General features: G+C 50.5%; 1 protein-coding gene across 1 annotated transcript in view; it reads left to right on the top strand.

Annotated features, from left to right (window-relative positions):
* Nucleotides 1–15,801, top strand: part of chp2 (calcineurin-like EF-hand protein 2) — a 33,071-nt gene that overhangs the window by 13,036 nt on the left and 4,234 nt on the right. The window contains exons 3-5 of the mRNA XM_070867626.1: nt 11,270–11,350; nt 12,666–12,790; nt 14,826–14,887. Of these exons, the coding sequence (XP_070723727.1) occupies nt 11,270–11,350; nt 12,666–12,790; nt 14,826–14,887 (268 nt within the window). The remainder of the gene's footprint in view (nt 1–11,269; nt 11,351–12,665; nt 12,791–14,825; nt 14,888–15,801) is intronic.

Below are 15,801 nucleotides of genomic sequence, written 5' to 3'. Positions count from 1 at the left end.
CAAATGCCTCTCTGCCTCGCAGAGGCATGACTACTCGGCTGCCCCACATCAGGCAGTCTGCTTGTAGTGATAGCTCATGCATGCGCCTGTGAAAGAGTATTAATTCCTCGGGACAGGCATCGCGAGCTTCTGCCCAGTCACCGGTTAGGACACATCTTTTTACTAAGGATAACGTGGGGTCGCTGGCCATCCAGGCTCTGATTTGGTGAGCCGTCATGGGTGAACCTGTTGTCTCAAAGGCATTGATTGCCATGACTATCTCACAGTCCTGTTCGTCAGACCCTTCCGTGGTCACCACGGGTAGCCTGCTGAGCGCGTCGGCACAGTTGTCTGTGCCTTATGGTATAGTCGTAGGATGCCAGCATGAGTGCCCACCGTTGAATTCGCGCCGAGGCGTTGGCGTTTATTGCCTTGCTCTCAGATAGGAGGGACGTGAGGGGCTTGTGGTCGGTTTCTAACGTGAACTTGGCCCCGAAAAGGTATTGGTGCATATTTTTGACACCGTACACGCACGCGAGTGCTTCCTTCTCTACCATTCCGTACCTGCGCTCCGCCCGCGAAAGTGACCTGGAGGCATAAGCTATGGGTTGTAATTTGCCCGCACTATTGACATGTTGCAAAATGCACCCGACCCCATACGCTGACGCATCGCATGCGAGAACTAGCTTTTTACCTGGGTCAAAGAAAGTCAAAACACTGTTGGAACACAGAAGGTTGCATGCCTTATTGAAGGCGTGTTCCTGGGCGTTTCCCCCTCCCCAAAACCAATCGCACCCCTTCCTGAGTAGCACATGGAGAGGCTCCAGCAGCGTGCTTAAGTTCTGCATAAAGTTCCCAAAGTAATTGAGTAGCCCGAGAAAGGCGCAGTTCTGAGACATTCTGGGGCCTGGGTGCCAGGCGAATTGCTTCTGTTTTGGACTCTGTTGGGTGGATTCCATCAGCGGCAATCCTTCTGCCCAAAAATTCAACCTCGGGTGCGAGAAACAGGCACTTGGATTTCTTGACTCGTAGGCCTACCCGATCCAATCGCTCTAGTACTTCCTCCAAATTACGGAGATGGGAGTCAGTGTCCCTGCCCGTGATAAGTATGTCGTCTTGAAATACAACCGTCCCCGGGATGGACTTGAGCAGACTCTCCATGTTGCGCTGGAATATTGCAGCTGCCGACCTGATGCCGAATAGGCATCGATTGTACGTGAAAAGGCCTCTGTGTGTTGATGGTGGTGAGTAGCTTGGATTCCTCGGTCAATTCTTACATCATATACGCAGATGTGAGGTTAGACAGGTTAGATGCAGGAAGAATGTTCCCAATGTTGGGGAAGTCCAGAACCAGGGGACACAGTCTAAGGATAAGGGGAAGCCATTTAGGACCGAGATGAGGAGGAATTTCTTCACCCAGAGAGTGGTGAACCTGTGGAATTCTCTACCACAGAAAGTTGTTGAGGCCAATTCACTAAATATATTCAAAAAGGAATTAGATGAAGTCCTTACTACTAGGGGAATCAAGGGGTATGGTGAGAAAGCAGGAATGGGGTACTGAAATTGCATGTTCAGCCATGAACTCATTGAATGGCGGTGCAGGCTAGAAGGGCCGAATGGCCTACTCCTGCACCTATTTTCTATGTTTCTATGTTTCTAATTTTGAGAAAAGTTTACCTCCAGCCAATGTGGCAAATAAGTCCTCCGCTCTGGGCAGCGGGTATTGGTCCTGTAGGGAGACTCTGTTTATGGTAGATTTGTAGTCCCCACAGATTCGTACGGATCCATCAGGCTTCATGACTGGGATGATGGGACTTGCCCAGTCGCTAAATTCCACAGGTGTCTAGTTCGTGTTCAATCTTTTCCCTCATCACATAGGGTGCAGCTCTGGCCTTGTGACGGACCGGTCTAGCATCCTGTGTGATGTAGATTTTGACTTTGGCCCCTTTGAAAGTGCCCAGACCTGGCTGAAAGAGATGTTCAAATCACTTTATAACTGTTGAGCAGGAGGTCCGTTCCTCTAATGACATGGCATGGACATCATCCCATTTCCAGTTTAGTTTTGCCAGCCAGCTTCTCCCCAACAATGCTGGGGGATCTCCGGGGACAATCCACAGGGGAAGTCGGTTCACTGTCCCTTTGTGTGTGACAGAGAGCATGGCGCTGCCGAGGACTGCTACGATTTCTTTGGTATAGGTCCTTAGTGTGGTGTCGACCCTTGTGAGTTTTGGTCTGTCTCTTTTATGCGGCCACAGTTGTTCAAATTGTTGAGCGCCCATGAGAGATTGACTCGCTCCCGTATCCAGCTCCATGTTGACAGATAACCCGTTGAGTAGGACCCTCATCATTATAGGAGGCATCCTGTTGTAGGAGCAGCGGCCATTGATCGTGTTGACCCGCTGTACATCGGTGTCCCGGGTACTGTCCCCACCATCTTCTGGTCCGCTTGCCGACCCATCCGATTCGTATAGCAGCCGAGCTGCTGTTTTTTTGCACATGCGGGCCAAATGCCCTGTATATTCACAATTTCTGCAAACAGCCTGCTGAAATCGACATCCCCTTGACGAGTGCCCACCCCCACACCTCCAGCACAGACCTGTTCCATTGTTTAAAGTGTTCCCAAAGAATGAGCTGCATCTGGCTGATCTCTCTTGAGCTTCTCTCAGTTTGTAGTTGATTGCTCGCATTGTGGGTTGATGAGGTGTGAACGGCTGTTCCTGTGACCCTTGATGGGTTCTGCCTGCTGTCGAGAGCCTGTTCTCCCGGTTTTGTCTGTGTGTGGGTTTAGTGCTGTGAACTTCTTGTTCCGATATTTCGTTAGTTGTCGTACCTGCATTGTAAATCAACCTCGTTTCTTCTTCCCCTACCAAGAATGTCTGTGCGACCAGTGCTGCTGCCTCTAAGGTCAGGTTCTTGGTCTCTATGAGCTTTCAGAATATGCCTGCGTGGCCTATTCCTTCAATGAAAAAGTCTCTCAGCATTTCTCTCCTCAGTTCATCGGAGAACTCACATAAACTAGCCAACCTCCAAAGTTCCGCCACAAAGTCGGGTATGCTCTGGCCCACACAGCGTCTGTAGTTGTGGAACCTGTGTCTGGCCATGTGTCGGCTGCTCGCTGGCTTCAGGTGGTCTCTTACCAGTGTGCTCAATTCTTCAAACGACTTGCTTGCTGGTTTCTCGGGTGCCAACAGATCCTTCATTAAAGCGTATGTTTTCGAACCACAGCTGGTCAAGAGATGGGCTCTTCTCTTGTCTGCCTTATCGTCGCCTAACCAGTCTTTGGTTACAAAGCTTTGCTGGAGCCTTTCTATAAAGTCCTCCCAATTGTCTCCTGCATTGTACTTTTCATCTGATCCGTCGTTCGCCATTCTGTGGATTCTGTGATCCCGTAACTCGTCGCCACTGTAAAGTCCTGTCCACTCAGTACAGATTCACACGAGGCATGTAGTGAAGTCAAGATCACTCTGGACCTGCACCTTTATTTCACAGCTCTGGAATGCTGCACTTGCCTGAGACCTGTCCTTATAGACCTGTCTCTTGCAAGTGCACCCCTGGTGGTAAGGTATGCTGGTGGTTACAGGTCATATCTTATTACAGTCATGTATAGCATGTTAGGATACAGTTATATATAATAATGTAAGATACATGGCAAACATTGTCTGGACAGTCAGGCGTGTGGATGCAGGTTCCTCAGCAGTGATGACCAAGTCAGAGTTGACCCTAGACTGACGGTGGTGTAGCCTTGGTGTGGCAGGGCCTGTCTGTGATATTTAACCATTGCTTAAAAGGCTTGGTGCCCAGTTTCCCCGTCTGCTCTCGACAAAATCAAATGTTCTGCAAAGTTCTAAAAGCTCACTTCCGGTCCGAAAGGCTCCATAAACACACAGGGATGTTAATCCTATTCACACTCTCTCAGAATAAGGGGTCGGCCATTGTAGGACGGAGATGAGGAGAAATTTCTTCACTCAGAGGGTTGTGAATCTTTGGAATTCTCTACCCCAGAGGGCTGTGGAGGCTCAGTCGTTGAGTATATTCATGATGGAGATCACTAGATTTTTGGATATTAAGGAATATGGGGATAGTGCAGGGACGTGGAGATGAGGTAGAAGATCAGCCATAATCTCATTGAATGATGGAGCAGGCTCGAGGGGCCGAATGGCCGACTCCTGCTCCTAATTCTTATGTTCTCTCCCTGAACTCCTCGCTAATTCCCCAGAAACTTTCCAAGCACATCCCATTCATTTGTTTGAGTCTCCCTCGTTGCTAAAATGATGTGTGTCGCCTTGTTGTTTATTTGTAGAAGTCTTTCACTCTTGCGGGTTAGGTAATGAAGACTGGACAAGAATCTCTTCCCACCCTGTCGTGCCCACCATGTGTAGGATGACCGAACCCTGGGGGTCATGTCTGTGGGGCTCCATGTACAAGCGGAGCCCAGCTCATCCACACGCTCCCGCAACACAGTCCGAGTGTAAAGGCCTTTGAACACCCGCTGGTTGTATATTCTAGCTCACAGCTCTTCACACGAGCTTCCCTAATGACCCAGTGCTGTACTGAAAGGCCCAAAACATCCCAGCTTTAGCCCCTGTCACAAGAGACGGTCTCGGCTGCTGCCATAGTTGGGGTGTTGCAGTCGGTGGCAGGGCGTGAGTGATAAGAGGTTAACCCAGTGTCCTGTTCCTGATCACATGCCTGGCAAAGACACGAGGTCGGTGTGAGAATCGCATCGGCCTCGACTGCAATACGTGACTTAGAAGGCTGTGGGTTCAAGTCCCAGTCCAGGGACTTGAGCACATAAATCTAGGCTGACTCTCCCAGTGCAGTGCTGAGGGAGTGCTGCAATGTCGGAGGTGCCGTCTTTCAGATGAGATGTTAAACCCGAGGCTCCATCTGCTCTCTCAGGTGGACAGAAAAAAAATCCCATGGCACTATTTCGAAGAAGAGCAGCGGAGTTATCCCTGGTGTCCTGGCCAATAATTATCCCTCAACCAACATAACAAAAACAGATTATCTGGTCATTATCACATTGCTGTTTGTGGGAGCTTGCTGTGCGCAAAATGGCTGCCGTGTTTCCTACATTACAACAGTGACTACACTCCAAAAGTATTTCACTGACTGTAAAGTGCTTTGGGATGTCCGATGGTCATGAAAGGGGCTATATAAATGCAAGTTCGTTCTTTTAATATTTAATATTTGTCAACACTTCACACGTGTCCAGAGATTTTGTAGGGCCTGAAATTGATACAAGATGACATGAGATTTATTACAGAGAGCGGGCGAGAGATTTTGTTTCAACACGTGGGGTTGTGAACCTTCCTGGATTGCTGTGGTGTCTGCAAGAATCAAGGATGAATCTCGCTGACACTCCAGTGAGCAAGGCCAGCGAGAGAAATGCGAGGGTTGATCAAATCAAAGGGGAGATGGGTGAGAGGGCCATCCAATCGGGTAACGTTCCAGCTGGCTGTGGGAAGGCGGGCCGCCGCGAGGATGGACGGGTCAGGCAACCAATGGCGGGAGTGTGGGGGCAGGGCAGGATATCATGTGACGACAACCTCGTCGGACACTTGCACCCAGAGTTGCCCGGGCTGAGGCTGTGGGATGGACTCCTGGAGTTGCTGTTGAAAGCAGAGACCATGTCAGTCTTGAAATACGGGTTAGAGAGATGGGTGAAGGAAAGCAGGGAGATGGGGTGGGGGGGGGTGGGGGATTAAAGGGATATAGGAACAGGGTGCACACTTGGCATTGGGTCCACTGCTCACATGCAGTGGGCTGAATAGCTTGTTTCCACTTTGTAATTTCCATGTACTGAAGGATTCTCACCAGGGCAACTTACTGGAAAACTGGGCATCCATTCAAACTGAAGCCCTGTGAGCACCTTCGTGGGGTGACAGAGAAGCGGGGGTGGGGGGTAATTGGAGAAGGGGAAGTATTTAAATCTAGCTACAAAGTTAAACATCCTCATCAAAGTTAAAGTTAAAGTTCTAAGAAGATTAGAAAGGCAAATGGCATGTTGGCCTTTATTGCAAGAGGGTCAGAGTACAAGAGTAAGGAAGTCTTGCTACAGTTGTACAGGGCCTGGTGAGACCACACTTGGAGTACTGTGCACAGTTTCGGTCTCCTTATCTAAGGAAGGACATACTTGCCTTGGAGGCGGTACAACAGAGATTCATTAGACTGATCCCTGGGGTGAAAGGGTTGCTCTATGAGGAGAGATTGAATAGATTGAGCCGATACTCTCTGAAGTTTAGAAGGATGAGAGGTGATCGCATTGAAACATACCAGATTCTGAGGGGGATTGACAGGGTAGATGCTGAGAGGTTGTTTCCCCTGGGCTGGGGAGTCTAGAACCAGGGGTCACAGTCTCGGGATCAGGGGTTGGCCATTTAGGACTGGGATGAGGAGGAATTTCTTCACTCAGAGGGTGGTGAATCTTTGGAATTCTCTACCCCAGAGAGCTGTGGATGCTGAGTCGTTGAGTATATTCAAGGCTGAGATCAATAGATTTTTGGACTCTAGGGGATCAAGGGATATGGGGATCGGGCGGGAAAGTGGAATTGAGGTCAAAGATCAGCCATGATTTTATTGAATGGCGGAGCAGGCTCGAGGGGCTGAATGGCCTATCCCTGCTCCTAATTCTGTTCTTTCCTCATTGGCTGAATCTAAGATGTGTTTGTGACGGGCCAGGTATTTGATATACCCAACTCGAGAGCCTGTTCTGAGCTGTTGAGTCACGTGCCTGTCATTTTTACGTGAAACCTTTGTACCTTTTTGTGTTGTTGAAAGTTAACAGGCGTGCCCAGGAAGGGCAGAATCCATTCTCTGCGGGAGGACCATAAACTTTGATCCAAATCTATGCACCAGCTGCAAGGTCACCACAGTCAGACCCAACCTCCTCATCACGACTCGCTCCTGTGTGGGGAATGCCCTGTCAGCGTTTGGCAAACTCCTGGAGATGGAGCACGCGGTGTCCACCTGTATGCTCGTGGCCTTCCGCGAGAGGTGGGTGTCGGAGGGACTGGTGTGCATCATCACCCCTGGCAACCAAATTTTAATTTAATTTGTTAGTGTCTAAAATTTAATTTATTTAATGTGTCGGTTTTGGTGCCCCTTTTAATAAGGGGGCATTTGATTTATAGTTTCAACTAAAATAGTTGTAGAGCTGTTGCACTGTGAATGGTTTAGCCAGTCACGTGATGGTCACAAGACTCAATAAAACCCCAGCCAGTTGGGTTCAGAGGATCCACGATGGGGCAGGTGGTTGTGAGCCCGATGGATGAACTGGTAATGTGTAGTGTAATAAACCAACTAGATTTTAATAGCCATGTGTTGCTATGAATTCTTAAGCAAAGAACCCAAGAAGCAAATACATTACGGACGCCATCCTAACCTCCAAAGGGCCCCTGGACCCCCAATAATTCCCCTCAACCCCAGTTCGGAAACTCTATATATCCCTCGGTTTTTTTAAAACTGGGAAACATAGTTCAAGGACAAGAGCTAGGACTGCAGCGAGTCAGTGTCAGAGTCCAATTGGTCTGTGCCAGTGTTAATGCTCCACACCAGGCCTCCTCTCACCAGCTGTGGCTCAGTGGGTAGCACTCTCATCTGAGTCGTGGGTTCAAGTCCCACTCCAGAGACTCGAGCACAAAAATCTAGGCTGACACTCCCAGTGCAGTGCTGAGGGAGTGCCGCACTGTCGGAGGTGCCGTCTTTCAGATGAGACGTTAAACCGAGGCCCCGTCTGCCCTCTCAGGTGGATGTAAAAGATCCCATGGCATTAGTTGGAAGAAGAGCAGGGGAGTTATCCCCGGTGTCCTGGCCAATATTTATCCCTCAATCAACATAACAGAAACAGACTACCTGGTCATTATCATATTGTTGTTTGTGGGAGCTTGCTGTGCGCAGATTGGCTGCCGCGTTTCCCACATTACAACAGTGACTACACTTCATTGGTTGTGAAGTCCTTTAGTCATGAATGGCGCTCTATAAATGCAAGTCTTTCAGTCTTTTCTCTTCACCTCCCCTCACCCTATCAGCATATCCTATTCTCTTTCTCCCTCAAGTACTTGTCCAGCATTCCCTTAAATGCATCTATGATATCCATCTCAACCACTCCCTGTGGTCACATGTTCCATATTCTCATCACTCTCTGGGCAAAGAGGTTTCTCCTGAATTCCCTCTTGGATTTATTGGGGACTATCTTTGTTATATAGGCAGACTATAGATGTACTCTCTGTAGTCACTGTCTAGTTTCATAAGATGGAGACTTGTTACCTGATGTTCTATCAATAAGGTTTACACTGTGTATATACTATGATGGCACCACTAGAGAGTGCAACTGGTGGAGACTGGGGTTTCCTGCCCCTGTGGCAGGGGCTGTCCACCAGAGGGCACTGCGATGGGAGACCTGCATAGGTGTGCCCAGTATAAAAGGCTGCCTCACTTTGGAATTTGGAATAAAGGATCGAGGTCACCACAGTTTGAGTACAACACATCAGCCATGAGCTTGTTGAATGGCGGAGCAGGCTCGAGGGACTAGATGGCCTACTCCTGTTCCTAATTCTTATGTTCTTATGTTCTTACATTGCCTCGTGGAATCATTCATAAGTACATTACAGACATAACAATCTTATATTGATGATTGAAAAGGGGTTGAGTTAAATCACGGAGTAAGTGTGGTTGTGACACCAGGCTGAGGATAATCCCCATCGAGGGAGGGAGGGAGGGACCGAGTGAGGGAGGGAGGGGAGGACCGAGGGAGGGAGGGAGGGGAGGTTCCCAGTACTGACACGCTATCTCGGAGTCTCTCTCAGTCTGTGTGTAGCTTGCAGTCCTGACCATTCCAACGCAAACTCCCGATGCTTGCAGGGAATAAAGGCCACACATCAAGTGTCACTCATGTGAGAGACTCCTCACTGGTTTATAACTGTGACCTACTTTGATGCATCATTCTTAAATATAACGGTCTTTCATTTTCAGTATTGCTCCAACATAGTCCCTGGTGGTACTCCAATGCTCTTCTGGCCACCAATGTTCCCTTTAAGCCACACAGTGCTCCAGCAAACCCCGCAGACGGCTTTCCAATGTAAAAAACGCATATGCGCAGTATTTTGAATGGACCGAGCAGGGCCCCAAAATATTTATAGGGAACATTGCTGGCTGTCCTTCCATCTTCCACCCCCGTAAACATGAGCTGATCCAAATCTCTGCTGCCCCGTGTCCTAACTCACACCGAGTCCCACTCACTCATCACCCCCTGTGCTCGCTGCCCCATGTCCTAACTCACACCGAGTCCCGCTCACCCATCACCCCCTGTGCTCGCTGCCCCATGTCCTAACTCACACTGAGTCCCGCTCACCCATCACCCCCTGTGCTCGCTGCCCCATGTCCTAACTCACACCGAGTCCCGCTCACCCATCACCCCCCGGTGCTCGCTGCCACGTGTCCTAACTCGCACTGAGTCCCGCTCACCCATCATCCCTGTGCTCGCTGACCTACATTGGTACCTAGTCCAGCAACTCATCATTTTTTTTAAATTCTCATCCTCATTTACAAATCCCTCCATGACCTCGCCCCTCCCTATCTCTGTAATCTCCTCCAGCCCCACAACCCCCCGAGATGTCTGCACTCCTCTAATTCTGCCCTCTAGAGCATCCCTGATTATAATCGCTCCACCATCGGTGGCCGTGCCTTCAGCTGCCTGGGCCCCAAGCTCTGGAACTCCCTCCCTAAACCTCTCCGCCTCTCTACCTCTTTCTCCTCCTCCTTTTAAGATGCTTCTTATACCCTACCTCTTTAACCAAGCTTCTGGTCACCTGCCCTAATATATCCACATGTGGCTCGGTGCCACATTTTGACTGATAACGGTCCTGTGGGATGTTTTACTGTATTGAAGGCGCTATATAAATGCATGCTGTTGTAACTCTTGCTCGGAGATTCTCCCTGAAGGATCAAACTCCAGCTGACAGTCACAGCCCCCCAGTGAGATGCAGAGGGATCCACGCCCTCGAGTACTGAGAGGAAATTGCCTGTGCACCCCTCCGAGAGTGAGCAGGTCATTCAAGGGGTCCGGGCATGGTGGAGGAGAGGCAACTTGGACCCACATCGTTTGCAAACCATGTTTCTGGATTCACTTATAACTGCGAATATAAATAAACTTCAGTAACAGCAGAGATCAGGGAGAAGCAGTCAGTGTCTACTCCCATTCTGTTCCCTGAGTTTGCGAAAGGCTGCTCTGTCTCTGTGTGTGTGTGTGTCTCTCGCGCTCTCTCTCTCTCGCTCTCTCTCTCTCTCTCTCTCTCTCTCTCTCTCTCTCTCTCTCTCTCTCTCTCTCTCTCTGTCATTCTTTCTCTGTGTTGACTGCACCTTCTCCTCTTTGTCAGAAGTCTCTGTCTTCAGAAATTGAACACATACAAACTCGGCCAACAGTCCAGTTCAATACTGAGGGAGCGGCGCACTGTCGGAGGGGCAGTACTGAGGGAGCGGCACACTGTCGGAGGGGCAGTACTGAGGGAGTAGTGTACAGTCGGAGGGGCAGTACTGAGGGAGCGCCGCACTGTCGGAGGGGCAGTACTGAGGGAGCGGCACACTGTCGGAGGGGCAGTACTGAGGGAGTAGTGTACAGTCGGAGGGGCAGTACTGAGGGAGCGCCGCACTGTCGGAGGGGCAGTACTGAGGGAGCGGCACACTGTCGGAGGGGCAGTACTGAGGGAGCAGCGTACTGTCGAAGGGGCAGTACTGAGGAGTAGTGTACAGTCGGAGGGGCAGTACTGAGGGAGCGGCACACTGTCGGAGGGGCAGTACTGAGGGAGCGGCGCACTGTCGGAGGGGCAGTACTGAGGGAGCAGCGTACTGTCGAAGGGGCAGTACTGAGGAGTAGTGTACAGTCGGAGGGGCAGTACTGAGGGAGCGCCGCACTGTCGGAGGGGCAGTACTGAGGGAGTGCCGTACTGTCGGAGGGGCAGTACTGAGGGAGTGCCGCACTGTCGGAGGTAGTGTTCTATGATTGAGACGTTAAATCAAGATGGTGGCCTGCTGGTTTAGACTGACTTTATAGATGCCAAGTCAGTGTATGAAGAAGATTAGAGAGTTCACCCAGCGTCCTGGCCAACATCCCTGCCTCGAGCCTTGCTAGATTTGCTGAAGTCTTGCTGTGTGTAGAATGGCTGCAGCGATTGTGTAACTAACAGCAGCACTCGCTGTATTTTGAACAAATGTCGCCTGGGTGACGTGCTTTGCGGAGTCGCCCGTGAATTGAGAAGGTGCTGTACAAACACACATCCTTATTTTTTTCCAGCCGGGAAGATTTCCAGCGTATCGGAGAGCTCGCAGTTAATCCGCTGGGAGACCGAATAATCAACGCGTTCTTTCCTGACGGGTGAGTGACTTGCAATGAGGTTATGGGCGGGAAGGGAAGGGTAAGTTGTGTAGCTACCTCGGGGGAGTGAGGGAGGGGTAGATGTATCTATCTATCTCTCTCCTGTGTGCGTGTGATGGTAATCGGTCCTTGGCCTGATGAACACAGGCCTCGAGTACTAATACAAGGAAGTTATTCTGAACCTTTATCATCACTGTAGGCCCCAGTGGGAGTACTGTGGCCAATTCTGGGCACCGCACTGTAGGGAGAGTGTCAAGCCCTTCGAGATGGTCTCATTGCTTCTGTGTTCAGGGATGAGGGACTTCAGTTACGTGTCAAGATAGAGATACTGGTATTGGAGCAGAGACAGTTAAGAGGAGATTTAATAGAGGGGTTTCCTACATTAGAATTGTGTTACACTGGCAAGAGTGCTTTATTGGCTGTAAAGCACTTTCAGATGTCTGGTGGTCGTGTAAGGTGTGATAGAAATACTTGTCTTTCTCTGACTTTCTATAGTAACTAGGGAGCAACTGTTTCCAGTGGTAGGAGGGTTGTAACCAGAGGACACAGATTTTCTATCCCTCCCTCTCTCCCTCTCTCTCTCGCTCTGTCTCTCTGTCCTTACCTCTGTCTCTCTATCGCTCTATCTCAATCTCTATCCTTCCCTGTGTGTGTGTGTGTGTCTCTCTCTCTCCCTCCCCTCTCTCTCCCTCTCTCTCTCTCTCTCTCTCTCTCTGTCTCTCTGTCCTTACCTCTGTCTCTCTATATCGTTCTATCTCAATCTCTATCCTTCCCTCTGTGTGTGTGTGTGTGTGTGTGTCTCTCTCTCCCTCCCCTCTCCCTCCCCTCTCTCTCCCGCTCTCTCTCTCGCTCTGCCCCTCCCCCCTCTCTATCGTAACTAAGGCAAAGCTGTTTCGAGTGGTGGGAGGGTCAATAACCAGGGGAAACCCATTTAATGTAATTGGAGGGGGGGGAATGAGGATATTTTTTTTTTATACGCAGCGAGTTGTGATCTGGAATGCGTTGCCTGAGGGACGGTGGAAGCAGATTCAATAATAACTTTCAAAAGGAATTGGGATAGATACTAAGGGTGAATATTAGCAGAGCTGTGGGGGGGGGGAGTGGGCTGGGTGGTGTGGGGAATAAACATCGCCATGGGTCTGTCGGGGCTGTTTCTGTGGGGCAAATACTGTGTAACAATTGAATGGCACTTTGCAGAGAGCTGGCACAGGCCCGATGGGCAGAGTGGCCTCCTGTGCTGTGTCGTTCTATGATTGCCTTGCTCACTCACTTTTGGCCTTTTTTTTTTCCCCCCCTCTCCCGCACCTCTTCGCAGTAACCAAACTCTGGATTTCCGTTCCTTCATCCGGATCCTGGCCTGCTTCCGTCCCGTGACTGTGGACAAGTCGGCCGGTCCCAATTCACCGGAGCCGATCAATAGCCGAAGCAACAAGCTGCGGTGTAAGTACAGCAAGCTGGTCGTCAGGTCTCCCGGGCCTCACCCCCGACTTCCAGCCGATTGTTCCAGCTTAACCTTTGACTCTCGGCCTAGCCCACTCTGGCTCGGGCGTTGGTGCGCTTGTGTTGGGATTGAGGACCCACTGATGTCACCAGCTCCCCAACGGCCGAGGCCCGTGTGCCCAACAGCATCTCCAGAGCCCACTTGCCGGATTTGCCCATCTCTGGGAGATGGGCCAGCGGTTTTACTTTGGGATTAACCAATGGCTTACAACTATTTTAGTAGAAACATTAATAAAAGTATCCCCTGATTTAAAGGGGGCACTAAAACTGACAAAATAAACCTATTAAACTTTGGACGTTAATGGATCAAATAATAATTTGGTTGCCGGGGGTGATAATGCACTTCAGTCCCTCTGGTGCCCATCTCTATCATTGGCTTACAAACCCAGTGTAAATGTAGCTCTGGTGTTTTTTATTGATTCATTTACAGGATGTGGGTACTGCTGGCAAGGCCGGCATTTATTGTCCATCCCTAATTGCCCCTTGAGAAGGTGGTGGTGAGCTGCCGCCTTGAACCGCTGCGGTCCGTGTGGTGAAGGTGCTCCCACAGTGCTGTTAGGGAGGGAATTCCAGGATTTTGACCCAGCGACGATGAAGGAATGGCTGATATATTTCCAAGTCAGGGTGGTGTGTGACTCGGAGGGGAACGTGGAGGTGGTGCTGTTCCCATGCGCCTGCTGCCCTTGTCCTTCTAGGTGGTAGAGGTGGCGGGTTTGAGAGGTGCTGCCGAAGAAGCCTTGGCGAGTTGCTGCAGTGCATCTTGTAGATGGTGCACACTGCAGCCATGGTGCGCCGGTGGTGGAGGGAGTGAATGTTGAAGGTGGTGGATGGGGAGCTGATCAAGTGGGCTGCTTTGTCCTGGATGGTGTCGAGCTTTTTGAGTGTTGTTGGAGCTGCACTCATCCAGGCAAGTGGAGAGTGTTCCATCACACTCCTGACTTGTGCCTTGTAGATGGTAGAAAGACTTTGGGGAGTCAGGAGGTGAGACACTTAGCCTCTGATCTGCTCTGTGCTTTTGTCCTTCTGCTGTGATATTCATTGCTGTAAGGACAGATGGCCCTCCGTTGGCCAATCGATGATCACATTGCAGTTTGTGGCTTTATTCCAGAAGGTGACTAACTAATGCTGCTTGGATCACCATTTTCTGTTTTAGCGCTCCAAATGCATGCTGGGAAATTGCCTTACCCTTGCCCGTGAGCTGCTGCCCATGAGCTGGTGCCACAGTATTTCTCCAATTTGTGCTCCCCGGACGTGTTGGGAGCACGAACCCAGATAAATCTGCCCCTCTGACCTCATGGTGTACAAGAACATTGAAAACGCTTTTGTGTTCTGGCTTGAGCTGTATTGGGATCACGGGGTCCTGGCCTGGGGTCACAGGATCCTAACACTTGGGGGTGGGGTTACGGAGTGATGGTCTGGAGTCACGGGGTCCTGACACTTGGGGGTGGGGTTACGGGGTCCAGATCTGGGGTCACAGGGTGCTGACACTTGGGGGTGGGCTCACGGAGACCTAGTCTGGGGTCACGGGGTCCTGACACTTGGGGGTGGGGTTACTGGGTCCTGACCTGGGGTCACAGGGTCCTGGTGTGAGGGTGGTGTCTCGATGCAACACCTACCCTATCGGCTAAGGTTGCTGGGTTGATGGACACGGGATCACTTTTCTCCCCCAGCTAAATTATTTGCAAGAAATCCTAGCATTGCTGCCTGGTGGGGGGCAGGGGGAAGTGGCTGGGCCAGCAGCAAAGGGTCGCGGCGGTGGGAGGGAGGGGGACGGGGAGACGAGCAGCAGGAAAACAAGCGAGTGAAATTTCCCGTTCCGGAAAAGCTGGCCTTGCCGAGGTCATTGCTACCCCCAGTGTCCCAGGTTACTCAGCGACTGTTGAGCAGGGCTGGTGCCGATGGCTGTGATTGACACGACTGCTCTCTGAACGATCAGTACTAACCCACCACCTTTTTGTCCCCCTTCTTACTTCAGTCGCTTTTCAACTGTACGACCAGGACAGAGACGGGAAGATCTCGAGAGACGAGCTTTTCCAGGTAAGACGGTGGTGAAATTTGGCAACAGTATTTTCGGAGCAAGCTGTCTAACCAGGGGCTTTCTTTACCAACTCTCCCAGTCCAGATCCCAATATCTTGCATTGAGTTCTTGGCTTGCTAGGTCTCTTGTCTCTGGGTCTAAAGGTGGTGGGTTCAGGAGTTGAGCTCCTGTTCAAGGACTGCCCCCTCGGTGCAGTACCGAGGGAGTGCTACTGTGCCAGAGAGGAGCTGTCCATCAGGTGAAACGTTCCATGTCCCACCAAGGTTCTGTTTCTGGGTCCTTTTTATTATATGTGGAATGAGTCATAGAATCGAGGAAATTTACAGCACGGAAAGAGGCCATTCGGCCCATCGTGTTCGCGCCGGCCGACAAAGAGCTACCCAGTGTAATCCCACTTTCCAGCTCTAGGTCCGTAGCCCTGTAGGTTACGGCACTTCAAGTGCACATCTAAGTACTTTTTAAATGTGCTGAGGGTTTCTGCCTCTACCACCCTTTCAGGCAGTGAGTTCCAGACTCCCACCACCCTCTGGGGGGGGGGGGGGGGAAGTTCTCCTCAACACTCCTCTAAATCTTCTCCCACTTACTTTAAATCTATGCCCCCTGGTTGTTGACCCCTCTGCTAAGGGAAGTAAGACCTTCCTATCCACTCTGTCTGGGCCCCTCATAATTTTACACACCTCAATAATGTCTCCCCTCAGCCTCCTCTGTTCCAAAGAAAATAATCCCAGCCTATCCAATCTTTCCTCATAGTTAAAATTCACCAGTCCAGGCAACATCCTCGTAAATCTCCTTTGTACCCTCTTTAGTGCAATCACATCTTTCCTGTACTGAGGTGACCAGAACTGCACGCAGTACTCTAGCTGTGGGCTAACTAGTGTTTTAGTGTTCAAGCATAACCTCCTTGCTCTCGTAT

This window comes from Pristiophorus japonicus, chromosome 26, assembly GCF_044704955.1.
Source record: "Pristiophorus japonicus isolate sPriJap1 chromosome 26, sPriJap1.hap1, whole genome shotgun sequence".
Lineage (NCBI taxonomy): Eukaryota > Metazoa > Chordata > Chondrichthyes > Pristiophoridae > Pristiophorus > Pristiophorus japonicus.
This window is presented reverse-complemented; position numbering and strand designations above follow the sequence as displayed.